General features: G+C 43.0%; 2 protein-coding genes across 4 annotated transcripts in view; both read left to right on the top strand.

The window, feature by feature from the left end:
- The first annotated feature begins 1,387 nt into the window (after positions 1-1,387).
- Positions 1,388-10,519, top strand: LOC139310064 (zinc finger protein 84-like). The gene is made up of 6 exons (XM_070934229.1): positions 1,388-1,429; positions 5,689-6,739; positions 6,789-6,911; positions 6,954-7,189; positions 8,256-8,423; positions 10,490-10,519. Exons 1-6 carry the CDS (start codon positions 1,388-1,390, stop codon positions 10,517-10,519), a joined length of 1,650 nt encoding a protein of 549 aa, XP_070790330.1.
- Positions 1,796-26,697, top strand: part of LOC139312025 (zinc finger and SCAN domain-containing protein 2-like) — a 40,778-nt gene continuing 15,876 nt past the window's right edge. Inside the window, exons 1-4 of one of the 3 annotated variants that reach the window (XM_070936549.1) lie at positions 1,796-1,864; positions 10,454-10,590; positions 11,974-13,681; positions 21,714-22,571. In XM_070936549.1, coding sequence (XP_070792650.1) covers positions 12,528-13,681; positions 21,714-22,571 — 2,012 coding nt within the window. In that variant the 5' untranslated portion in view covers positions 1,796-1,864; positions 10,454-10,590; positions 11,974-12,527. Of the gene's footprint in view, positions 1,865-10,453; positions 10,591-11,973; positions 13,682-19,726; positions 19,864-21,301; positions 22,870-26,697 lie in introns of those variants that run through there. The other 2 variants (XM_070936545.1, XM_070936547.1) reach the window with 2 other exon arrangements.

Below are 26,697 nucleotides of genomic sequence, written 5' to 3'. Positions count from 1 at the left end.
GGCATCCTTGCAACTTGGCCTGCCCAGTGTGTCTGGGCTTTCATATCAGCAAGGTGTGAACTGATGACAGGCCTGCTCTGGAGAGGACTTCTGTGTCTGGCACCTTGTCCTGCCACCAGATTCTCATAAGTCTGCAGAGGCAGGTCGTGTGGAAGTGGTTCAAGAGCCATGGGTGGCGCAGCTGACTAAGTGCTGTTAAAGTAGCACCAACTGCCTGCAATTAGTGCAAGTTCAAATCTCACCAGGCTCAAGGTTGACTCAGTCTTCCATCCTTTCGAGGTAGGTAAAATGAGGACCCGGATTTTGGGGACAATAAACTGACTTTGTATAAAAAAAGAACACCGCTTGGGGGGGGGGGCGAAAGCCGTACTAAGCAGGTATATACAAAATTATGAAGGCTATTGCTTAACGCATTGTAAGCCACCCTGAGTCTCCGGAGAAGGGCGGCATATAAATCGGACCAATAAATAAATAAATTGCCTAGCATGCCTCCTGTATACGGTCCAAGTCTCACTGGCATACATCAGGTGTCCTCTTCTACACACGCCAACTGAACGTAGAAATAGAATCACCATAATAAATTGCCTCCCATTTCCTGTACCCAAAGCCGGTCCAGAAGAATAGCATGGTCGATGGTGTTGAAATCTGAACTAGGAAAGACATAATGGTTGTGCCCCATCTATCCCAAGCCCTCCAAAAGTCCATGAGAATTGCAACCAGTGCTGTTTTGGTGATATGTCCTGGCCTGACCCCAGACTAAGAAGGGCCCAGGTGGCTTTCTCCTGCACAGTCCTTTCTCCAGGTGGCAAAGTCAGAGCTGCAAAGTGAGTGAGGGTGAGTTGAAGTTCCAGGCTGCCAACCTTTCATTGCCCTCTTCAGCTGCACTTAGAGAAGATCTTAATCTGCAGCAATGCCTTGAACTGCTCTGCCAGGAAAACCCCTTATGATTTTATTATGCATTACAAACTGCTGTTCAAAGTATAAAGCTTGCCAGGATGCCAACTGTCCGGGGGGAGGGATTACTCTTCCAGCCCCCTCCTGAGCTTGTAAAAAAAAGGGGGTATTTCTTGCATTATGACAGGAATTGGTGTCAGGATTTTCACTGCTATACAATGTGGTCATAAAAAGTGATGTGACCAGATTGCTTAGTGAGGGCAATCCTGGCAGTTCCATTTCATTAGCCTCTTCAGCTGCACTTACAAGTGATCTTAATCTGCAGCAATGCATTGAGCACCTCCGCCAGATAAAGTTCTCTTGATATCGATCGCTTACAAAGCTATCCATACGGATGGCACATCAGGAAGCAGGGAATCCGGGAAAACCTCTTGCAAATCCCTTAAGAGTTGAAGTAGTAGAACGAACACGTTCTTCAGCCTTATGGCGCTAGATGGCGCTCTACAAAGAAGCAACACTCGCGCCTAGGCAGCAGGTAGGGTACAGGGGCAACAGAGCTACTCTAGGAAAGCGGGAGAGGCTGGGCTGGAACGAGACGAAACGATAGAGTGTTAGTCTTCCCAAAGGATTTATAACGGAACTGGCTTGTCTACAAGGAGTATAAATAAACACTTCCATTCCCCACTATCCAGTCAGAGCTGAAGAAGCTTCTCGGATGAGGAGCGAAACGTCTTTAAAGGAAAAGCAGAAAATCCAGTTGCCTCCTGAAAAAGCACCTTTGGGACAACCATGACCTGGATGACTGAGAATCTCCAGAGGGGAGATAAGAGTATTGGATTGCTAGAGGGGATGTGGAGGAGAGGAGGCATGGGGCAGAGGGGACTTCCTCTTCCGGCTGACCCACGGGGAGGAAGATGGCGTCGCTGGTTCCTCTTGTGCTGTTTCAAGGGGTCGAAGATGCTCCTGGGAGGTGAGTGGAGGGAAGGTCGGAGGAGAAGCCGGGAGGAAGTCGGGCCCTTTGGGTGCCTCCACGGCGGAGAAGCAGCGAAGGGACAAGGATGAAAGATGCGGGCTGTGCTGCATATTCTTTCCCTTCCTAAAGTTTTAAAGTTTGATGGCTGTGATTTTCTGCTGGGAGATTTAAAAATAATATGTATTTTTCACATTTCCTAACCGCCCATCTCCCTCAGCCTTCACCTCACACCTCATTCCTTGTGATGTTATTGACATGTTTGCTTTCCTGGCAAGTGAGGAGTTTCGTGGGCAAAAACGGATTTTTTAAATCTTGCCTAGGATTTGGTCCCCACATTTCATCTGTTCCCCGCCTTTTTCAACTAAGATCAAAACTTTGGAACCAGGGTGGATTTGATTTAAATCGAGTTGATTTAAATCACAAATCATAATTTAAATCACTAGTAAAAAGGCTTGATTTAAATCAACTCGATTTAAATCATAATTTTTAAAGAGCAACTGTCATCTCTGCTACTCCTTTGACCCACTGTTGACCCACCGATAGTCCCAGTGTTGCAGAATATACAGCCTCATGCTACATAACTAAGCTCCATTTCATGCTGAATAAACTAAATTATTTATGTATCTTAAATAGAAAACTATCTTACGATAGATTTTTACCCCAAAAGTTTTTTATTAAAATAAATTTGATAAAAATAAAAAAAAATCCTATTTTAATCAAAAAAATACATTTTTTTTATTTTTTTTTTAAAAAATCATTGATTTTTATCCACCCTGGTTGGAATGAATAGAATTCTGGGACATTTTGCACACTGAAGCGCATATAGATTGTCAACATATATAAATTCACGGGTGTGTATTTCTGTGTTCCTATGTTTTGAGTAACAGAAGAACAGAGTTGGAAGGGACCTTGGAGGTCTTCTAGTCCAACCCCCTGCTCAGGCAGAAAACCTATATCATTTCAGACAAATGGTTATGCAATTTCTTCTTTAAAACTTCCAGTATTTGGAGCATTCACAACTTCTGGAGGCAAGGTGTTCCACTGATCAATTGTTCTCACTGTCAGGAAATTTCTCCTTAGTTCTAGGTTGCTTCTCTCCTTGATTAGTTTCTGTTCAGTTTCTTGTTCTGCCCTCAGGTACTTTGGAGAATAGCTTGACTTCCTCTTTGTAGCAGCCCCTGAAATATTGGAACACTGCTATCATGTTTCCCCTAGTCCTTTTCAGTAAACTACTGTGTTTCCCTGAAAATAAAACCTTGTCTTATTTTCTTTTTAACCCTGAAATAAGCGTTTGGCCTTATTGCCATGCACTCAAAAGCCCGATTAAAGCCTTATTATCAGGGGATGTCTTATTTTGGGGAAAACAGGGTAGACAGAGAGTTCCTGCAACTGTTCTTCATATGTTTTAGCCTTCAGTCTCTAAACCTCTTTCTTGCTCTTCTCTGCACTCTTTCTAGAGTCTCCACATGTTTTCTACATCGTGGGGACCAAAGCTGGATGCAGTACTCCAAGTGTCATTTTACCAAGGCATTATAAAATGATACTAACACTTCACATGACCTTGATACTACCCCTCTGTTAATGCAGCCTAGGACTGTCCACTAGTTTTGATAAGAATGCAATAAGATATGTCTGGCATACAGGGTGGATAAAAATCAATGATTTTTTTAAAAAAATCAAAAAAATTGGATTTTTTTTATTTAAATCGGATTTTTTTTATTTTTATTGAATTTATTTTAATAAAAAACTTTGGGGGTAAAAATCTATCGTAAGATAGTTTTCTATTTAAGATACATAAATAATTTAGTTTATTCAGCATGAAATGGAGCTTAGTTATATAGCACAAGGCTGTATATTCTGCAACACTGGGACTATCGGTGAGTCAACAGTGGGTCAAAGGAGTAGCAGAGATGACAGTTGCTCTTTAAAAATTATGATTTAAATCGAGTTGATTTAAATCAAGTTTTTTTACTAGTGATTTAAATCACGATTTAAATCAAATCCACCCTGCTGGCATGATCTGTTTTTGACAAATCCATGTTGGTTTTTGGTTATAACTGTTTCCCTCTAGGTGTTCGCTGTTTGTTGCTTATCTTTTCCAGAATCTTCCCAGATTTTGACAAAACAAACAAAAAAGCAGATTAGGAACAAAGGTTAAAATAGGCAAGAAAATGGTAAGTGAACACCTGACCACCCCTGACAAGTTCAGATTGCCAGGACCAGATGGATTACACCCCAAGGTTCTGAGGGAAGTGGCAGACGTGATCTCAGAACCACTGAACTATATCTTTCAAAGATGCTGGAGCACTGGGGAACTACCAGAGGACTGGAAAAGAGCTGATGTAGTTCCCATCTTCAAAAAAGGGGAAAAAATGGACCCAGGAAACTACAGACCTATTGGTCTGACCTCAAAACCTTTTCTGGAAAAGATAAGCAACAAACTCCCCCCCAAAGCGGTGTTGTTCTATACAAAGCTGGCTTACTGCCCCCATAATCCGGGTCCTCAAATTACCTACCTCGAAAGGATGGAAGGCTGAGTCAACCTTGAGCCTGGTGAGATTTGAACTCGCACTAATTGCAGGCAGCTGGCAGCTAAGTGCTAGCCCTTAACAGCACTTAGTCCGCTGCACCACCGAGGATTAGTTTCCATCCATTGCTTCTTGTCCTGCCCTCAGGTGCTTTGGAGAATAGTTTGACTCCCTCTTCTTTGTGGCAGCCCCTGAGATATTGGAACACTGCTATCATGTTTCCCCTAGTCGTTATTTTCAGTAAACTTACATATCTGCTCTATTTCTATAGAGATGTAGCTATTTCTTATATATATTGCAACTCCACCTCTTCTTATATTTGGTCTGTTTCTTTTAAATAATTTAAATCCTTCTAGCTGTATATTTGTGTGTATATGACTGATTTACCCAAGCCAAAAAGGGAATCTTATGTTTGAGTTGATATTTCAGTTTCAATCTTGCTAGTCGTCTCTATGTCAATCAGTCAGAATATAGTTGGAACGGACCATGTAGATCTTCTATCTAGTACAACTCCCTGCCTCAAGCAGGAGATACTGTACCATTTCAGACAGGTGGCTGTTTAGTCATGCCAAATGAATCATAATGTTAGAGGTTAAACTAGAATTTTGGAGTTTGTTTTTTCATTGTAATACATGGGGGGAGTGTTGCTGCTTTCACATGTCCTGCAGACATTTTTTTAAGCAATAATGAAATTAACCCATTCATATGAATCTTACAGACAAAGAGAATGCCAGGAAGAGCACTCTGGACAAAAGAGAATGAGAAACAGCATTAAAATGTAAAACAAACAGAATCTTCATGAAACATCAATCAGAATCTTTTCCACCACCTCCAAAAAGTGTAGACAAAGTAGAGAATTACAAGGACAGAGTTTTCACTTGGAAAAAGTGGAAAATAACTGGAAGTCAGTAAGAAGGAAAAGGTCCCTTGGATAGCCAAAATGGGTAGGCATTAGTGAAAGCACTTGAGGAAAGAAAGAGTGGCTTGAATCAAAGAACCTCCAAGTAAGAGATCAGAAATATTTTTGCCTCCTCAAGAATCCAAGAATATTAGTGTTGAGAAAACCCCACACATGGCTTTTTGTGGGAAAAACACAGATTGCAGATCACAGCTGATTATGCACGAGAGGATCCATCCAGTGAAAAATGATACAAATGTTTGGAGTGCAGCAAAAACTTTACTCAAAACACCTCTCTCATGATTCGTTGAATGACCTATACAAGAGAGAAACTCGTACCAGTGCTTCCAATACGATTAAAAGATTGAGCATGAACAGTCATCTGATGAGACAAGAGGACGCACACTGGGGAGACACACTTTGAATGTGCTGATTGTGGGAACAGTTCCACACGGAATTCTGAACTGGTAACACACCAGAGGACTCATGTGGGAGAGAAACCATATAAGTGTTCTGACTGTGGAAAAAGTTTCAGTTGGATTTCTCACATGATGATACACTGCAGGACTCACACAGGAGAGAAACCATATGAATGTCCAGATTATGACAAAAGTTTCAACCAGAATTCCTACCTGGTTGATCATCAAAGAACTCACACAGGAGAGAAACTATATAAGTGTCCAGATTGTGGGAAAGGTTTCTCTCAGAATTTCAGCCTGGGGGTACACAAGAGGATTCACACAGGAGAGAAACTATATAAGTGTCTGGATTGTGGGAGATGTTTTAGACAGAATTCCAAGCTAGTGATACACCAGAGAACTCACACAGGAGACAAACCATACAAGTATCTGGATTGTGAGAAAAGTTTTAGTCTCAATTACAACCTGGTGGTTCACCAGAGGACTCATACGGGAGAGAAACCATATGAGTGTTTGGATTGTGGAAAAAGTTTCAGTCGGAATTCCCACCTGGTGGAACATCAAAGGACTCACACGGGCAAGAAACCATATAAATGTAGTGATTGTGGGAAAACTTTCAGACATAATTGCAACCTGATGAAACACCAGAAGACACATACAGGAGAAAATCCATATGAGTGTTTGGATTGTGGGAAAAGATTCAGTTGTAATTTCCATCTCATGATACACCAGAAGACTCACAGAGGAGAGAGACTATATGAGTATCTGGATCGTGGGAAAAGTTTCAGTCAGAATTCAAACCTAATGATACACGAGAGAACTCATACAGGAGAAAAACCATGTAGGTGTCCAGATTGTGGGAGAAGTTTCAGTCAAAATTCCCACCTGCTTGATCATCAGAGGACTCACACAGGAGAGAAGCCATATAAGTGTTGTGATTGTGGGAAATGTTTCACTTGGAATTCCAAGCAGAGAACTCACACGGGAGAGAAACCATATGAGTGTCTTTATTGTGGGAAAAGTTTCAGTCAGAATTCCAACTTGTTGATTGATATACCAGAAAACTCACATGGGAGAGAAACCATATCAATGTCCAGATTGTGGGGAAAGTTTCAGCCAGAGTTCCAACTTGGCGAAACACCAGAGGACTCATACAGGAGAGAAACCATATGAGTGTTTGGATTGTGGGAAAAGTTTCAGTCGGAATTCCAACCTGGTGATTCACCAGAGGACTCATACAGGAGAGAAACCATATGAGTGTTTGGATTGTGGGAAAAGTTTCAGTCGGAATTGCAACCTGGTGAAACATCGGAGGACTCACACAGGAGAGAAACCATATGAGTGTCTTGAATGTGGGAAACGTTTCAGTCAGAATTTCCATTTGGTGATACACCAGAGGACTCATACAGGAGAGAAACCATATGAATGTCCGGATTGTGGGAAAGATTTCCATACTAAGTCTAGCTTTATAAATCATGTAAGGTTACACATAGGGAAGTAGCCATTCAAATATCCAGATTGCAGGCAAAAATAGTTTTGCACAAAATTTCTCCCTTATCACTCACAAGAAATTGCACTTGAGTCAAAATTTAATTTCTTGCATGATTCTTTTTAGTGAAATATGTTTTAGTATCAAACACGAGGAATAGAACAGAACAGAACAGAACAGAATAGAATAATAGAATCTATATTAGGTATGTTGGCCGCCTTGAGTTGTTTCTACATGTAATAATGGGGGATATAAATATATATATATTCCTCTCTATGTATTTTTGTTCAGTAAAAAAAGTATATGGCAGCCTAACTCATATGTCTCCACATGGTTTACAGCAATAAAACCTTAATACAGAAATCAATCAACCCCATATATTTCAAATGGCAAAATGCAAAGCCTCCACATTGAAAATGTAGTCCTACAAATACAGAGCACTTCTAATAAAGTTGATGGCATTTTGATGATCTGGGAATCCTGAAAAGGTGATTCTTCAATTTTGAACTTAACCAGGCCTCCTGGCCTTACTAATTATGTTCATGTCAGGTGCCATTTTCCATTGTGATGCTTAGGCAATTCAAGCGTGGGTTTTCTCTCATCTGCTTGCTAGGGACTAAGTGTAGTATTTCTTTAAATCTGTTGTGACCACGCCTCCTTTGTTCTGCTGAGCTTCAGTTGTTTCGCTCAGTCTAGCAATAGGGATGTGTGTTAAACTGCTCTTGCAGTTAGTGTAGTTAATTAGGATTTTTTTGTGTTTTAAAAATTTTTTAATTTGAGAGTTTGTTTTTGTTAGGAGGGAGCAGAAGAGGATTTATTTATTTCAGGAGCCAGTTGCGGCTGCAGCTGGTTTTCCTTGTGCTGCAGAGTGGGCAGATCGGCTCTGGGGCTCCAGGTCGACTGCCCACGAGGTGGATTTACTTGCAGCGTGCGGGTTATTGCCCTTTGGGAGGGCAAGCCCATCGAGCTATTTTAGCTTGATAGTGCTGCCGGCAGTTGAGCTGGTTGCCTAGTCTGCTGGCATAACTGCCTCCGCCATTGCTCCCACATAAAGGCGGCTTCAGAGTTACCACTCGGCAGCACCGAGGCAGGCTCTGTGGAATTCAACCTTGCGGCATTTTTTCTGAGCGGTTTTAGTTCCAGCGCCTTAGAAAGCAGCGTTTGGTGGATGGTGAGGGAGACTGGAACCGCCGGGACAGATGAAGAATTGCGAGCCGGCTGGGTGAGCAGAGATTTGAATCTCCCGCCTATTTGCCTTGGCGGGCTGCTTAGCAAGGCAGCAAATTGGGGGTGGTAACTCCTCCCAAAGCCTAAATTGTTTTTTTTTCGGAAGTGAGTGGGGGTGCTGGGAGGAAATTGATCCTAGCTTCTACTTTCGTTTCTGGAGGAGCTGCTTGGAATTGGACTTGGTCGTTGGCATTGAAACCTAATCAGAGGTCTATGAGGTACACAGTGATTTTACCAGAAATGGAATCCAGCAGGTTCTGACAGGTTCTGGAGAACCGGTAGTGGAAATTTTGAGCAGTTCGAAGAACCAGTAGTGGACATTTTGAGTAGTTTGGAGAACTGGTAAATACCACCTCTGGCTGACCCCAGAGTAGGGTGGGAATGAGGATTTTGCAGTATCCTTCCCCTGCCATGCCCACCAAGCCATGCCCACAGAACTGGTAGTAAAAAAATTTGGATTTCACCCCGTCTATCTGAAGCCCTCCAGAAGTCTTGAGAATTACAACCAATGGCATTTTGGTGTGTAGGAAGTCAGCAACCAACAACCAACCCCACCCCTCCAAGGAATGAAATATTTGGGGAATATTAAAAGAGACAAAATATTACAATTTCCCCCAAAATAAGACATCCCCTGATAATAAGCCCAATCAGGCTTTTGAGCCGGTTATAAGTAGAGACGCAACATTAATCATAATAGTAATCATAATAGACATATCAGTATTAATCACAAAATAGTAATACAATTAGTTTGTCCATCTTATAAAATTTTCAAGAAAATTTATCTTTTTAGTCTTTTTAGATTCTAACCTCTGTTCTATGTTCTGTGTTTGTTTTGGTAAAACAAATCTCATGTTAAAAAGTATTCTGTTTCTTTTTTTCTTTTATTTTAAGTGTTAATTTATCCATCTCAGTACATTCTAGTACTTTTTATAACACTTTCATCTATTGGAATCTCTTCATTTTTCCATTGTTGTGCAAACACAATTCTTGCTCCCATTAATACATTTAAAATTAAGTATGTTTTCTCTTTATTATACTGTTCTGGTATATATCCAACAAAACTATTTCTGGTTTCAAATCTATATGTTGCTTTATCATTTTTTCTAACCAAGTATGTATTTTAGTCCAATATTTTTTTGCCTTTGAGCATGTCCACCACATATTTGAACCTGGTATCTGATTACATTTCTAACATTTAGCTGATAAGTTTTCATACATCTTTGCTAATCTCGCAGGTGGTAAATGCCACTTATAAAACATTTTGTATAAATTTTCCTTTGACATAATTAACGTAGAAATTGAAGAGGCCAGCTTTTAGAAATGCAGATTTGGTAATCCATTCAGAAAGACTGGGTCAGACAGGAAACTCCAAATTAGCAATTAGACAAGCCAAAAAGGTTGAGAGCAGCGTTGAAATCCTCTGAAGCCAGCTACTGGTTCTTTGAGTCTGCTACCGAGTGTGCGCTTTGCGCAAATGCACACCTGAGGCACGCCCGCACAGCACTAAAAAAGGAATATTTTGAAGCCAAGTCCGCAAAGATAAGTAGAACAGGGGGGGGGGAATCCGCTGTACTACGCGATTTAGATTAGCTAGAGAGCAGGAAATCCGACGATTCTAGCTAATATAAATCGTGCGTCACAGCTGATCATTGCCCAGCTGATCGTCGGAAATACCAGTTCAGCTGAACCCGTAGCATTTTTTACTACCGGTTCACCTGAACCAGTCTGAACCGGTAGCATTTCACCCCTGGTTGAGAGGATTAGCTCAGACAAGCACCGAGGATTTGCAGTTCCCCTTTTGCCTATAGAGCCAGCCATGACCCCATAGGAATCTGATGACAGCCATTAGAATATTGAAAGACATGTTCTTGCACAGGAATAGGAAGCTCAAATACAAAGCCCAAAGAAAGTATCAAAACCCACCTACTCTCAACTCCATTTTGTCAGCTGTCCCAGAACTCCTGTTAAGTTGTGTTCATCATCAAACTTTCTTTCCAATCAGTCTCCATTTTATTTTATTCCCAGCTTGGACCTGAACCACATGGATTTTTCTTCTAACAGGTGATGTGCCCCAGCCTGAACCCAGACTGAGAAGGGCCCAGGTTTCTTTCCTCCTGCACAGCCCTTTCTCCAGATGTCAAAGTCAGCGCTGCAATCAGAGGGTGAGTTGTACTGCCAAGCTGCCAACCTTTCATTGCTCTCTTCCGTTGGAAAACTCAATTTAAAAAAAAAAAAAATCTGTCTCCAGATAGAGACAGAATGAGCGTATTTTCAGGCTCACGTCACTAGGTGGAGCTGTAACACAACTGCAGCACCTTGAACACTTGCTGAGTTGCGACATCCAACAGAAGAGGATGCAGGGGAGGTGAAAGGAGTTAAAACCAGGGAGTATTGCTAGAAAACATGTGGAAAGGATACAGGCAGAGGAACTTCCTTTTCTGGCTCACCCATAGGAGGATGGAGGCGTGGGGTGGGGGTGTGCCAGTCCTGTTCTTCCCAGGGTTGAAGCAGCATCTGGAAGGTGAATTGAGCATAGGTTGGAGGAGAAGCCAGGAGCAAATCGGGTTCTTTGGTTTCCTCCAAGGAGTAAAAGCAGCGAAGGAACAAAGCTGAAACTTGTCAGCTGCTACGTGTTCTTTCTCTCCCCAAATGTTATTACAGTTATACTGTATAACTTATCTGTTTTCGCCCTCCCCAGATGCATAGACAGGATCTGGAGCCAGGTGAGAAAGAAAAATGGGCCTTCCCCACCCCACCCCCCCAGGCCCTCCAGAGGCAGGAAACAGCCTGTTTCCCTATTTCTGGTGGGCCCAGAAGGCCCGAAAACAAGCTAGCCGGCACGCACATGCACGCCAGAGCTGAGCTGGCATACCCACAGATATGGCTATGGGTGCCACCTATGGCACGCGTGCCATAGGTTTGCCATCATGGGTATAGAGTTTTTTGCTTGAGTAGAGCGTTGGGCTAGAAGACCCACAAGGACCCTTCTAGCTCTATTCTGAATATAAGACATAGGAGATTTAAAAAATCTTAATTTTTTTATATTTCATATCTGCCCATCTCCCTCAGTCTCTTGATTCCTTGATATATTATTGTCATGTTGTTTTCCTGGCAAGTGAGGAGTTGCATAGGTAAAATGGATGATTTAAATCTTGCATAGGATTTGGGCACCATTTCGTCTGTTAGCGCCCCCACATTTCTAAATTTAGATAAAAAAATTTGAATGCACTTCTAGGACGATTTGCATACTAAAATGCAGATAGATTTTCTACATAAATGATTTTTTTTTTATTTAGGCATGCATATATGTGTGATTTTACCCAAGCCAAAAAAAGAATTTTGTGATTGAGTTGATATTTGAACTAGGATCTGGTAGTCTTCAACATGCCAAATGAATCATAATTAATGTTATAGCTGAAACTAGAACATTGATGTTTTTTCTTTCATGGTACTATATGGGGGTTGGGGTTTTTTGATGCTTTCACATGTCCTACAGCAAATTTTTAAATAAGAATGAAACTAATCCATTAATATTAATCTTACAGACAAGGAGGATGCCAAGAAGAGCACTCTGGACAACAGACAATGAGAAGCAGCCTTAAAATGCAAAAGAAGTCATCAATCAACATTTTTTTCCATTTCCTCCAGAATGTGTAAAAACTCTTCTTCTTCCTCAGAAGATGAGAGACAAGGGAGAGAATAACAAGAACAAAATTTTGAGCTGGAAAAAATATGTGTATGTGGAACTAAAGCAAACATTACCTAAGAGGTCAAGGGGGATAATATTGAAATAAAAAAACAGTGCAAATAACTGGAAGTCAGTGGGAAGGAAAAGGTTCCTTGTACAGCCAAAATGGACAGGTATTAATGAAAATCTTTGATGAAGGAAAGAATGACATGAAGCAAAGAACCTCCAAGAGATCAGAAATATTGTTGGCCTCTTCAAGAGTCCAAGAATATCAGTGTGGGAAAAACCTCACAGACTGCCTATTGTGGAAAAACACGGCTGACTATGGATGAGAGGATCCACCCAATGAAAAGCCATACAAATACTTGGAGTACGGCAAAAGCTTTACTCAAAAAATCTTCCTCATGATTCATGGAAAGACCCATACTTGAGACAAACCCCACCAGTGCTCCCAATGTGGCAAAAGATTTAGCATGCAATCTGGTGAAACACAAGAAAACTCACACTAGGGAGAAACTCTTCGAATGTCTGGATTGTGGGAAAAGTTTCACACGGAATTCTGACCTGGTGATACACCAGAGGACTCACACGGGAGAGAAACCATATGAGTGTCCAGATTGTGGGAAAAGTTTCAGTCAGAATTCCCACTTGGTGGCACATCAGAGGATTCACACAGGAGAAAAACCATATGAATGTCCAGTTTGTGGAAAAAGTTTCTCTCAGAATTCCCCCCTGGTGGATCATCAGAGGACTCACACAGGAGAGAAACCATATAAGTGTCCAGATTGTGGGAAAGGTTTCACTCACAATTCTAGCCTGGTGGTACATAAGAGGATTCACACAGGAGAGAAACTATATAACTGTCCGGATAGTGAGAGACATTTTAGTCAGAATTCCAAGCTAGTGATACACCAGAGGACTCACACAAGAGAGAAACTATACAAATGTTCGGATTGTGAGAAAAGTTTCACTGGCAATTCCAACCTGGTGATTCACCAGAGGACTCATACGGGAGAGAAACCATTTGAGTGTTTGGATTGTGGGAAAAGTTTCAGTCGGAATTATCACCTGGTAGAACATCAGAGGACTCACACAGGAGAGAAACCATATGAGTGTCCAGATTGTGGGAAAAGTTTCAGTCAGAATTCCAATCTGGTGAGACATCGAAGGACTCACACAGTAGAAAAACCATATGAGTGTTCTGATTGTGGGAAAAGTTTCCAGGATAATTCCAACCTGGTGAAACATCAGAGGACTCACACAGGAGAGAAACCATATGAATGTCCAGATTGTGGGAAAAGTTTCAGTCAGAATTCCAACCTGGTGATTCACCAGAGGACTCATACAGGAGAGAAACCATATGAGTGTTTGGATTGTGGGAAAAGTTTCAGTCGGAATTGCAACCTGGTGGAACATCGGAGGACTCACACAGGAGAGAAACCATATGAGTGTCTTGAATGTGGGAAAAGTTTTAGTCAGAATTCCCATTTGGTGATACATTGGAGGACTCATACAGGAGAGAAACCATATGAGTGTCCGGATTGTGGGAAAGATTTCAGTACTAGGTCTAGCCTTATAAATCATGTGAGGTTACACATAGGGGAGTAACCCTTCAACTACCCAGATTTCAGACAATTATTGTTTTGCACAACATTGCTCCCTTATCACTCACAAGAAATTCCACTTGAGGCAAAACTTGATGTGTGTAGAGGAATCTTGAATTTTGTTTCTTGTGTCTCATTTGTTACCCAGCTGAGCAATTTACCATTTAATTTCTTGCATGATTCTTTTTAGTTAAAATCCGCCCTGTAGCACTGTATGGCACTGAATGTTGGGCAGCAACAACAAGGGACCGAAAGCTATCTCCATGCCATGGAAATGTGAACGCTTCGTTGGATATCGGGCATCTCCCTTCTTGACCACATCACAAACGACAACATTTTGTTGTGGCACCAATTATAGAGAAGGTGAGAGAAGGCTGACTCTGCTGGTATGGACATGTCCAGAGAGCAGCACCTTCCATCATGGCCAAGACTTCCTACGAAGTAGAAGTCAATGGTTGGTGACCTCACAGGCATCCAAAACAGAGATGGCAAGATACCATCAACAAAGATATGCAAGCCATTAGCCTGTGCCTTGGAGACACAGCTGACCGTGCAAAATGGTATTCAGTAATGTGAAAAGTGGACTCTGCACCTGCGGGAATACGCTAGAAAGAAGATTCTTTTTACTGAAACATGTCTTGGTGTCAAACATGTAGAATAGAATAGAATAGAATAATAGAATAGAACAGAATAGAATGATCTGTATTAGTTATATTTGCCACCTTGAGTTATTTCTACATATAATAAAGGGGGATATAAATATATATGAATTTTTCTACAGGAACAAAATGTATCTGGCAACCCCACTCAAATGACTCCATATGGTTTACAGCAATAAAACCCTATTACAGAAACCAATGAATCCCATATGTAGCAGGTGGCAAAATGCAAAGCCTCTGCATTTACAAATACAGATCACTTCTAGTAAAGTTGATGGCAATTTGATGATTTCGGAATCCCGAAATGGTGATTCTTGCTTTTGTTCAATTTTGAACTTAGCCAGGCCTTCTGTCCTTACTAATTATGTTTATTGTCAGGTGCCATTCTTGCTCAAAACTGGTTATCTTTTTCCTTGCAAGAAGTCAAATTGGAGTAGTCAACCTCAGGATTAGCGGCATATAAATTTAATAAATATAAACAAAAACCTGGTTCCAAATCAAGTTTCTTGTGTAGAGGCAACTCTTCTTATCCCAGGACTTAGGGTCCTTATTTTACAGAGGACCAGGAGGATAAAGGCTTGTCAAACTTCGTGGGGAAGTCGTGTTTCATAGGGCAGAGTCTGCAACGCGAAAGAGACACTTTCCAGCTCCTATCAGATGGTAATATTTACCAGAAGAGGCTAGCAACATGTCCATCCTGTCTGACCTGGTAGAATAGATAGATATAAAAATAATAAAGGTGGAACAATGATGACAGCTGTCTTGGTGGTCTAGGGATTAAAGGCCAGTATTGCTGGCTGACTCTGCCCACAGCCTGGAATTCAATCCTGATGGCGCTTGAGGTTGAGTCAGTCTTCCATCCTTCTGAGGTTAGTAAAATGAAGACCCAGATTGTTGGGACAATATGCTGACACTATACACCGAGAGTGGTATAAAGCACTGTGGGTTGGTATATAATTAAGTGCTATTAAGAAATAGCTTAAAAGGTGATGACCAGCATCTTCACTTGCACTTTAAAAGAAACGAATCTAGTGCAGCTCTACTACAAAGATGTTACATGGACAACCTAGGGACACCATTACTGTGTGCACTACTGCATTCTGGACCAGTTGCAGTTTCTGAATGGTCCAGGGCAGTAATCCGTACAGGAGGTGACCAAAGCAAGAAGGACCGACTGCAAAACCTTCCCGGTCCAGAAAAGGGCATAATTGGTTGACCAGATGAATCTCTGCAAGGTCCCTTCCCCCCGGTCACAATTTCTTCAAGCAGGAGCCATAATTCCAGGAAGACCCCCAGGTTCTGCGCCTGTTCAGTCCCCAAAGGGGATCACATAACCCCAGGACATATCACAAATAAGACTCTACTTGCCCCATTTCTGAATTTTGATCATCTTGACAAAGGGTGTTACTGCAACGGTGAGAAAAAGACTTCTACCCACACTAGAATCAGCCATGGAGGCAGAAGTAGAAGCACTGTAATAAAGTGCCTCCTATTTCCAGTCCTGAAAAGCTGGTCGATGGTATTGAAACCTGATGGGAGGTCTAGGAGGGACATAATGGTTGCATCCCGTCTAATCTCAAACCCTCCAAAAGTCAATTAGAATTGAAACAGATGCCATTTTGGTGATGTGTCCTGGTCTTAACCGAGGCTGAGAAGGGCCCAGGTGTCTTTCTCCTACACAGCCCTTTCTCTGGGTGGCAAAGTCAAGAGTTGCAAGCAGAGGGTAAGTTATAGTTCCAGGCTGCCAACCTATCATTGCCGCCTTCAGCTGTACTTTTAAAAGATCTGAATCTGCAACAATGCCTTGAACTCCTCTGGCAGGAAAACCCTTCATGATTTTCTTATGCATAAGAAACTGCTGTTGAAGGTATCAAGATGGTCATGATGTCAAGTGTCCAGAAATGGGGAAATGACTCTTCCAGCCCTCTCCTCAGCTTGTAAAAGAAATTGGGTATTTCTTGGGTTGTGACAGCAATTGGTGCCAGAATTTCCATTGCTATGCAATGAGGTTATAAAAAATGACACCATGTGACTACATTGCTTAGTGAGGGCAATTTTGGCAGTTCCAATTGCCATGGCTATTCTAGCACCACGTGGGTCATTAAGTGAGGACCTCATGTTATTTGGATGTGGGAAGAGGTAGGAGTCCCAGGCCAGCAGCTGAGAGTTTCAGGCAAGTGGTTGGTCTCCAGGCCTGCTCCTTTCTGGGCCTGGGAGAGGAATTGAGAACCAAATATTAAAGCCCAGGACTCTTTAGATCAGCTTTCTACAAACTAGCGCACTCCAAATCTTTTGCCCAAACTCCCTGGGAATATTCAACGCTGGAATCTTGACTCCTCTGGAAACTGGCTCCTCAGACCAATTCTGCCCTCTAGTGAGATTTAGAGATCTGCAAGAATGCAGATGGAAAATCAATATCTGCTATCTAGATGTGTTTGGAGCAATGTATGACGGGGGGGAGGGGAATTCAACGTTTTCTCCCATATTTCATTCTTTTATTAATGGGATGAAGCTGGCAATCGTTTAAAGTTCATGGAGCAGATTGTAATCTTGTGAAGCTAAGTAGGATCAAGCTTCACTTTTCAAGCTTCCCTTAGTTGCAAACTTAATTTTGGGGAGTTTTCCTGCACCCCTAAGATGGAGAACTGGCTGGAATAGTCTTTGCTGATCCTGTAAGGAGGCGTACTTTCTTGTTGCCTGATGGCACATTGTGTTTCCCCCACGGGTGCTTTCCCTTGGTTTAGTTCTTGCAAATGAAGCTCCAGGCTCAGTTGAAGTGATGATGAGGAGGTCCCTGCGAGACCCCAAAGGACAGATTGTGATTCTCATTTTTTTACTACCGGTTCTATGGGCGTGGCTTGGTGGGCATGGCTTGGTGGGTGTAGCAGGAGAAAGATACTGCAAAATCTCCATTCCCACCCCACTCCAGGGGAAGGATACTGTAAAATCTCCATTCCCTCCCAATCAGCTGGGACTCAGGAGGCAGAGAATAGACAGGGGTGGGCCCAGTCAGAGGTGGTATTACCAGTTCTCCGAACTAGCTACTGGTTCTCCAGAATTGGTCAGAACCTGCTGAATACCACCTCTGGATAGATCGTCCTGGAGAAAAATTATGGATGTGGTCACTTAACAGTGGAAAATGGCACTTCATTAGAAAAATCTTAAAAGCATCAGATTAGGACAGAATGAGCTTATTTTCAGCATTCTGTCACTAGATGGAGCTCTAACACCACACTGGAAAACCTCCAGTCTCATAGCGGCATTGGTGGTGGCTGAGATCTGACATCCAACGGGAATGATAGAGTTAAAACCACCGAATATTGCTAGAAAGGATTTAGAGGAGGAAAGAGGAGATGGGGAGAGGAGCTTCCTCTTTCGGTTCCCATAGGCGGTGGGAGGAGTGGAGGGGGGGGGGCTGTCTGGCTTTTCCCACGGTCCAAGCAGCAGCTGGAAGGTGAGTCGTGGTCAGGTCAGAAAAGAAGCCGGGAACAAGTTGCGGGGCTCCTGGTTTCCTCCGCTGTGTAAAAGCAGAGTAACAACTAGGTTTCTATATATTCCTTCTCACCCTGGATTTTATTCCATCGGTGCTGCAGTCCATAAAACTGATGCCCACAATTTTCTGCTGGTTGGAAGCTTTAAAAAGTCTCCTTCAAATTAAAATTAATTCCTTGGGTATTTTACGGGCATGTTCTTTTCCTGGCAACATTATGGGACTGATCTGCCACTGCTCTCTTCTGGGATTTTACTTTCTTTTACTTCCATGAATAAAATAGGAATAGAATTAGGAATACAAGAGACATAGACATAGAGCTGGAAGGGACCTTGGAGGTCTTCTAGTCCAGCCCCCCTGCTCAAGGAGGAGAACCTATACCAGTGATGGCTAACCTTTTTGCCATCGTGTGCCAAAAGTGAGGGGAGTGTGGGGGGACGCATGCATGTGTGCCCACACCCTTAATTCTATGTGCCCCCCCCCCCCGTGCATGCACGCACGACCTCTCTGCACTCCCCCTGCTTTTGGCACACAATGGCACTGTGGGCCCGATAGGCCCATTTTTCACTCTCCCCAGGCTCCAGAGCCTTTCTAGGAGCCTGGGGAGGGTGAAAACGGCCTTCCCCACAGCCCCGGAGGCCCTCCAGAGGCCGAAAACAGCATGTTTCCTGACTTCTGGTGGGCCCAGAAGGCCCGAAAATCAGCTGGTCGGAGCTGAGCTCGCGTGCCCACCAATATGGCTCTGTGTGCCACTGTGGCACACGTGCCACAGGTTTGCCATCACGGACGTATACCATTTCAGACAAGTGACTGTCCAGTCTCTTCTTAAAAATCTCCAGTGATGGAGCTCCCACGATTTCTCAAGGCAAAGTTATTCCATTGGTTGATTGTCCTCCCTGATTGGAAGTTTCTCCTTAATTCCAGGTTGCTTCTCTCTTTCATTAGTTTCTAACCATTATTTCTTGTCCTGCCTTCTGGTGCTTTGGAGAATAATTTGACACCCCCCACCCTTCTTTTTGGCAGCCCCTCAAATACTGTAATAGTGGTATCATATCACCCCTAATTCTGCTTTTCTTTACACCAGCCAGACCCCAAACCTGCATCCGTTCTGTATATGGTTTAGTTTCTAGGCCTTTGATCATCTTAGTTGCTCGTCTCTGAACTTTTCCCAAGGTCTCAACATCTTTTAAGTAGTATGGTGACCATAATTGGTTGCAGCGTTCCAGGTGTGGTCTTACTAGGGTTTTGTAAAGCGGCAATAATACTCCACGTGTTCTTGATTCTATGCCTCTCTTTATACAACTCAGGATTGTACTAGCTTTTTCTTGCTGCTGCTGCACATTGCTGGTTTATATTCAAATCATCACTCACTAGGACTCCAAGGTCCCTCTCACAGTTACGGTTTTCTTGCCTCTTTCCCACTGCAGGACTAAAGCAAACAAGCGTGTCCCCGCCATGGCTACCGGCAATAGAACGGGAGCGGAAGCAAGAGGGAAGGGGCTATTCTGGCCATCCCCAGCATCAGGGCACTGCAGGCCTAGCCACGGCCCCAACAGTTTCCTTGGCTATCCCATCTGCATAGGGTCCGCACAGAGATTGGTGGCCCTGCAGGGCCCAATGGGGGCTGCGGCTGCAGAAAGGAAGGGAAGGGGCCTGTGGGAGGCAGCAGTTTCCTTCCTGGTAGGGAAGGCTGGGCAAGGCCAGCTGGGACTCCACAGGGCAGGCTGCCTGTGTGTCCTGTCCTGCACTCCACCGCAGGAGGAGAAGAAGTACTATTAGTAACCAGGTTTTCTACCTGTAAATTAAAAGCACCTTCCAAGCTGATGGTCTTAACTGTGGCTTATTTTTTGGGTAGGACTTATATTATGAGCCTCGGTGGAGCAGTGGTTGGAGTGCAGTACTGCAGGCAACTTCTGCTGACTGCCGGCTGACTGCAATTTGGCAGTTCAAATCTCAACCGGCTCAAGGTTGACTCAGCCTTCCATCCTTCCGAGGTGAGTAAAATGAGACCCAGATTATTGGGGGCAATATGCTGACTCTCGTTAACCTCTTAGAGAGGGTTGTAAAGCATTGTGAATTGATATATAAGTCTAAGACCTATTACTATTAGGCGCAAACTATGCTAGGGCTTATTTTCTGGTTGGGCTTCATTTTGGGGGAAACACGGTAGATGTGTTCGGAAGCAACGTGTGGACACTTCAAGGTTTTGTTCTGTATTTCATTCCATATAATCCTCAACTTGCGAACACAGTCAAGCCCAAAATTTATCTTGCTAAGTGAAACATATATTAAGTGAGTTTCCCCCATTTTACGACCTTTCCTGATACTTCTTAAGTGAATCACTGTAGTAGTTAAATCAATCAAACTCTCAATGTAAATCTGGCTTCCCCATTGACTTTGCTTGTCAAAAAGTCACGAAAGGGAGTCATGTTGCCCCAGGGCACTGGGGTATAATATAAATATGAGTCATAAATACGAGTCAATTGCCAAGCAACTGAATTTCCATTATGGGTGGTCTTCAGGGTGCGCTTCATGGTGTTGGTGATCACCTTTAAAGCGCTCCATGGCTTAGGGCCGGGGTATTTACGAGACCGCCTTCTGCCACCAATAGCCTCCCACTGGCCAGTACGCTCCCACAGGGAGGGACTCCTCAGGGTGCCGTCGGCCAGACAATGTCGGCTGGCGACCCCCAGGGGGAGAGCCTTCTCTGTGGCGGCACCTGCCCTCTGGAACGACCTACCCCCAGAGATACGCACGATACCAGACCTCTGGACTTTTTGTCGGGCCCTGAAAACACATCTTTTTCACCTAGCAGGGCTGGCTTGATCCCATCCCTTCAGTTTTAATTTGTAATTGGTTTTAACCCGGGTTGTTTTAAATGGATAGCCAAAATTATTTAATGTTTTTTAAATTGTTTTTAAATTTTATATGTTATGTTTTACCATGGCTGTTCACCGCCCTGAGTCCGTTGGAGAAGGGCGGTATACAAATAAAATAAAATAATAAATAAATAAATAATGGGGACGCTGCAAGACCCATAGGTGGGGAAAAATTGGTTATAAGTTACTTTTTCAGTGCTGTTAATAACTTCAAACAGTCACTGAAAGAACTATTATAAGTGGAGGACTACCTGTACAGGTAGTCCCGATAGTCCCGAGGTAACGAGTGTTTCCTTAGCGAACATTTGAAGTTACGCAATAAGCATCCCCTAGTGCAGGGGTGGGCAAATGTGGCTCTTTTACAACCTGTGGACTTCAACTCCCAGAATTCCTGAGAGCTTGGCCAAGCTGTCTCAGGAATTCTGGGAGTTGAAGTCCACAGGTAGTAAAAGAGCCACATTTGCCCACGCCTGCACTAGTGTTTATGAACAAGTCCCAAAACCATGAATGTTGCAAAATGTTACACGAAAGTATAAAAACTCTTCTTCCTCAGCAGATGAGAGACAAGGGAGAGTTTTGACCTGGAAAAAATTAAGAGTATTTGGAACTGGAGCAAACATTTCCTAAGATGTCAAGGGGGATAATATCGGAATAACGAAAAAGTAGAAATAACTGGAAGTCAGTCGGAAGGGAAAGGTTCCTTGGATACCTAAAATGGGGAGACACAAGAGGACTCGCACTGGGGAGAAACTCTTTGGATGCCTGGATTGTGGGAAAAGTTTCACTTGGAATTCTGGCCTGGTGATCCACAAAAGAACTCACACAGGAGAAAAACCGTATGAATGTCCAGATTGTGGGAAAAGTTTCCAGAAGAATTACAACCTGGTGGAACATCAGAGAACTCACACAGGAGAGAAACCATATAAGTGTTGTGATTGTGAGAAATGTTTCAGTTTCAATTCCAGCCTGGTGAGCCATAAAAGGACTCACACAGGAGAGAAACCATATGAGTGTCTGTATTGTGGGAAAAGTTTCAGTCACAGTTCCCAGCTAGTGAAACACCAGAGGACTCACACAGGAGAGAAACCATATGAGTGTCCGGATTGTGGGAAAAGTTTCAGTCACCGTTCCCACCTGGTGAAACATCAGAAGACTCACACAGGAGAAAAACCGTATGAATGTCCAGATTGTGGGAAAAGTTTCCAGCAGAATTACAACCTGGTGGAACATCGGAGGACTCACACAGGAGAGAAACCATATAAGTGTTGTGATTGTGGGAAATGTTTCTCTCGGAATTCTAGCCTGGTGATACACCAGAGGACTCACACAGGAGAGAAACCATATAAGTGCTTGAATTGTGGCAAAACTTTCAGTCAGAATTCCCACCTGCTACAACACCACAAAATTCACACGGCAGAGAAACCATATGAGTGTCCGGATTGTGGGAAAAGTTTTAGTCAGAATTCGGAACTAGTGAGTCACCAGAGGACTCACACAGGAGATAAACCATATGAGTGTCTTGAATGTGGGAAAAGTTTCAGTTGGAATTCCAGTTTGGTGATACACCAGAGGACTCACACAGGAGATAAACCATATGTGTGTCTTGAATGTGGGAAATGTTTTTCTCGGAATTCTAGCCTGGTGATACACCAGAGGACTCACACAGGAGAGAAACCATATGTGTGTTTTGAATGTGGGAAATGTTTTTCTCGGAATTCTAGCCTGATGATACACCAGAGGACTCACACAGGAGAGAAACTGTATGAATGCCCGGATTGTGGGAAAGATTTCAGTACTAAGTCTAGCCTTATAAATCATGTAAGGTTACACATAGGGGAGTAATCATTCCCTGATTGCAGACAATTATTGTTTTACACAACATTGCTTCCTTATCACACAAAATTCAGTTGGGGCAAAATGGGTATAGAGGAATCTTGAATTTTGATTCTTGTCTCTTGTTTGTAACCCAGCTGAGCAAGTTACCATTTAATTTCTTGTATTATTTTTTTAGTGAAACAGATCTTAGTATCAAACATGAGGGGTAGGGTACGGTAGGGTAGGGTGATTAGGTATGTTTGCCATTTGAGTTATTTCTGCATAGAATAAATGGGGATAAAGATACGTATGTATTTATGTATTTTTATTCAGTAACAAAATGTATCTGGCAACCCAACTCATATGACTCCATATGGTTTACAGCAATAAAACCTTATTACAGAAACCAATGAATCCCATATGTAGCAGGTGGCAAAATACAAAGCCTCTGCATTTAAAATGTAGTCCTGCAAATACAGATCACTTCTAGTAAAGTTGATGGCATTTTGATGATCTGGGAATCCCCAAAAGGTGATTCTTGCTTTTGTTCAATTTTGAACTTAACCAGGCCTCCTGGCCTTACTAATTATGTTCATTGTCAGGTGCCATTCTTGCTCAAAACTGGTTATATTTCTCCTTGTGAGGAGTCAAATTGGAGAAGTTAACTGCGGGATTATCTTAAAAGGTGATTTTTTATTTTTATTTATTTATTTTATTGAATTTGTATACCACCCTACTCCCGAAGGACTCAGGGCGGTGAACAGCCATAGAATAAAACATATAGATACAAAATTTAAAATAAACTAAAATGAATTAAATAATTTGGCTGAACAAATTTAAAACCCCAATAATTTAAAACCAAATTTCAAATTTCCATTTAAAAAGGGGAAAGACTTAGGTCAGGCCAGCTTGATGAAATAAGAAAGTCTTGAGCATGCGACGGAAGGTACGCAGATCCGGGATCCTCCGTATCTCCGGGAGGAGCTCATTCCAGATAGTAGGTGCCCCCACAGAGAAGGCTCTCCCCCTGGGGGCCGCCAGTCGACATTGTTTGGCCGACGGCACCCGGAGGAGCCCCGCTCTATGGGAGCGTACTGGTCAGTGGGAGGCTATTGGTGGTAGCAGGCGGTCCCGTAAATAATGATGACGAGCATGTTAAATTGTACCTTAAAGAAACTAATCCAGTGCAGCTCCACTGCAAAGATGTTACATGGGCAATCTAGGGATGCATATTACTCTGTGCGGTGCTGCATTCCAGACCAGTTGAAGTTTCTGGATAACCTAGGGCAGTAGTCCATACAGGAGGTGACCAAGGGATGAGTGACCCCCTGTGGAAATCCTTCCTGGTCCAAGAAATGGCATAATTGGCTGACCAGATGAATCTGTGCAAGGCCCGTCCCCCCAGTCACGATGTTGTCAAGCAGGAGCTGTGAATCCAGGAGGACCCCCAGGTTGTACACCAGCTCAGTCCCCAAAGGTGATCACATGACCCCAGGACAGTGAAACTATCACAAGTACAGTATGACTCAATTGCCACGTTTCTGAATTTTGATTGTGTGATAATGGGGATGCTGCAATGGTTATGAGAAAAAGACTTGGCCTCTTCTACCCACACTGGAACCGGCCATGGAGGCAGAAGTAGAAGCACTGTAATAAAGTGCCTTCTATTTCCAGTCCTGAAAAGCTGGTTGATGGTATTTAAACCTGATGGGAGGTCTAGGAGGGACATAATGGTTGCATCCCGTCTATCTCGAACCCTCCAAAAGTCCATGAGGATTGCAACCAATGGCATTTTGGTGATGTTCCCTGGCCTGAACTGTCAGTTTATTGCAAAATCAAATCCAAAAAGCACACACAGGTAAACTGATTCAGCAGGATTCATTAACTTCTTTATATACATAATAACACATGAATTTACAATAACAACAGCAGATTCTTCCAATGTGGTAGAGAGTTACAGGCAGAGGAGAGAACAGTTCTTGGTTTCAATTCAGCAGAGCAGATAAGGCCAGACTTGTTTGGTTCTCAGCACAGATCCAGATCTGCAGAGCCACGCCCAGGCTCCTTCCAGTTTCAGTTTCCAAGTCAGCTCCCATTGGCTGGTCTGTTGCCATGCTTATTCATTGGCTGACCTTGTTACTACGTCTTATTCTAGCCAGCCCCAATGGCTGACCTGTTACCATGTCTATCCCAGTTCATGAATATTCTGACATGAACCCAGACTGAGATGGACCCAGGTGCCTTTCTCCTTCACAGTCCATTCTCTAGGTGGCAAAGTCAGAGCTGCAAGCAGAGGGTGAATTGAAGTCCCAGGCTGCCAGCTTTTCATTGCCCTCTTCAGCTGCACTTACAAAAGATGTTAATCTGCAGAAATGCCTTGAACTCCTGTGCCAGGAAAACCCTTCATGATTTTCTTATGCATAAGAAACTGCTGTTGAAAGTATCAAGATGGTCATGATGCCAAGTGTCCAGAAGTGGGGAAATGACTCTTCCAGCCCTCTCCTCAGCTTGTAAAAGAAATATGGGTATTTCTTGGGTTGTGACAGCAATTGGTGCCAGAATTTAAAATATGACACCATGTGATTACATTGCTTAGTGAGGGCAATCCTGGCAGTTCCAGTTGCCATGGCTATTCTAGCACCCTGTGGGTCATTAAGTGAGGACCTCATGTGACTTGGATAAGGGAAGAGGTAGGAGTCCCAGGCACGATGAGGACGTCCCTGCAAGACCCCAAAGTCTCTCGACTGGGGCTAGATCGTCCTGGAGAAAAGTTATGGATGTGATGGTTAAGAGTGGAAAATGGCACTTCATTAGAAAAATCTTAAAAGCATCAGATAGGGACAGAATGAGCGTATTTTCAGTCTTATGTCACTAGATAGCGCTCTAACACCACAAGAGGCCTGGAAAACCATAGCGGTATTGGTGGTGGCTGACAGCCGATATCCAACAGGCGTGATAGAGTTAAAACAAGGGAATATTGCTAGAAAGAATTTCGACTAGAGGATAGGAGCAGACGATGGAGCCAGCAGTCATGCTCTTCACAGGGTCGAAGCAGCAGCTAGAAGGTTAGTTGAGGGCAGGTCAGGAAAAAAACCGGGAGCAAGACTTTGGCTTCCTCCACGGTGTAAAAGCAGAGAAGGAACTAGGCTGTTACATATTCCTTCCCAGTCCATATTTTATTCCACCGTTGCTGTAGGCTTTAAAACTGATGCCTGCAAATTTTTTGCTGCTGGAAGATTTAAAAAGTCTTCAAGCTAAGATTGATTCCTTGGGATTTTATGGACATGGTATTTTCTTGGCACCATGAATATGGGACTGGAAGGAATGAATGAATGAATGGAATTAATGAGCTGGAATGGACCTTGGAGGTCTTCTAGTCCAGCCCCCTGTTCAAATAGGAGAACCTATACCATTTCAGGTAAGTAAATGTCCACTCATCTTAAAAACCTCCAGTGATGGAGCTCCCACGATTTCTGAAGGCAAAGCTGTTCTATTGTTTAATTGTCCTCACAGTAAGGAAGTTTCTCCATAATTCCAGATTGCTTCTCTTTTTGATCAGTTTCCAACTGGTGCTTTGGAGAATAATTTGACCCCCTCTTCTTTGTGGCAGCCCCTCAAGAACTGGAATACTGCTATCATGTCCCCCCAGTCCTTTTTTTCTCTAGACTGGTCTTTTCTGGGATTTTACTTTCTTTTAATTCCATGTTTAGCTCCTATTGGAGCCTCATCAATGTATTAACCAGGTTGAACCGTTCTTAAGCCAGCATTTTTGTAAAAAAAATAGCTGTTAAGGATCTTTTGTGAGGTTCAGTTGTGTAGGGAGTCCTCCCTTACCATTTCTTCCCTGAGCCTTCAAAATTACTATGGCACTAAAAGCAGACATACACCTGGTCCACCGATTTGTGGCCATGGTGGCACTTCTTCAGTGACTGCACTTCAGCCCTTCCTGTGGTTCTGAAGGTCCAGGAAAAGGAGTTGCATCAATTTGGATGCTGCCACAGGTGCACATTTATGATCCCGTTTGTGACCTTCCCAGCTATCTTCTGACAAGGGGATACTGGCAAGAAGTCGCCAGACACAGTCATGTGAAAGTACCTTTAACAACCCACAGTGATTAGGTTAACAACCACAGAG

The sequence above is a fragment of the Pituophis catenifer genome, unplaced genomic scaffold (genome assembly GCF_029215685.1).
Source record: "Pituophis catenifer annectens isolate HBS135680 unplaced genomic scaffold, rPitCat1.0.hap2 SCAF_2, whole genome shotgun sequence".
Classification (NCBI taxonomy): domain Eukaryota; kingdom Metazoa; phylum Chordata; class Lepidosauria; order Squamata; family Colubridae; genus Pituophis; species Pituophis catenifer.
Note: the sequence above shows the minus strand (reverse complement) of the source record. Positions and strands in the feature narration are given on the sequence as shown.

Coding starts and splice junctions, on each gene's coding strand:
- LOC139310064 (XM_070934229.1), top strand. CDS start 1,388: ATGGCGCTCTACAAAGAAGCAACACTCGCGCCTAGGCAGCAG. Junction 6,740..6,788: donor TTATTGTGGGAAAAGTTTCA/GTCAGAATTCCA, acceptor CTCACATGGGAG/AGAAACCATATCAATGTCCA. Junction 8,424..10,489: donor AAGAATTGCGAGCCGGCTGG/GTGAGCAGAGAT, acceptor TTCTTCTAACAG/GTGATGTGCCCCAGCCTGAA.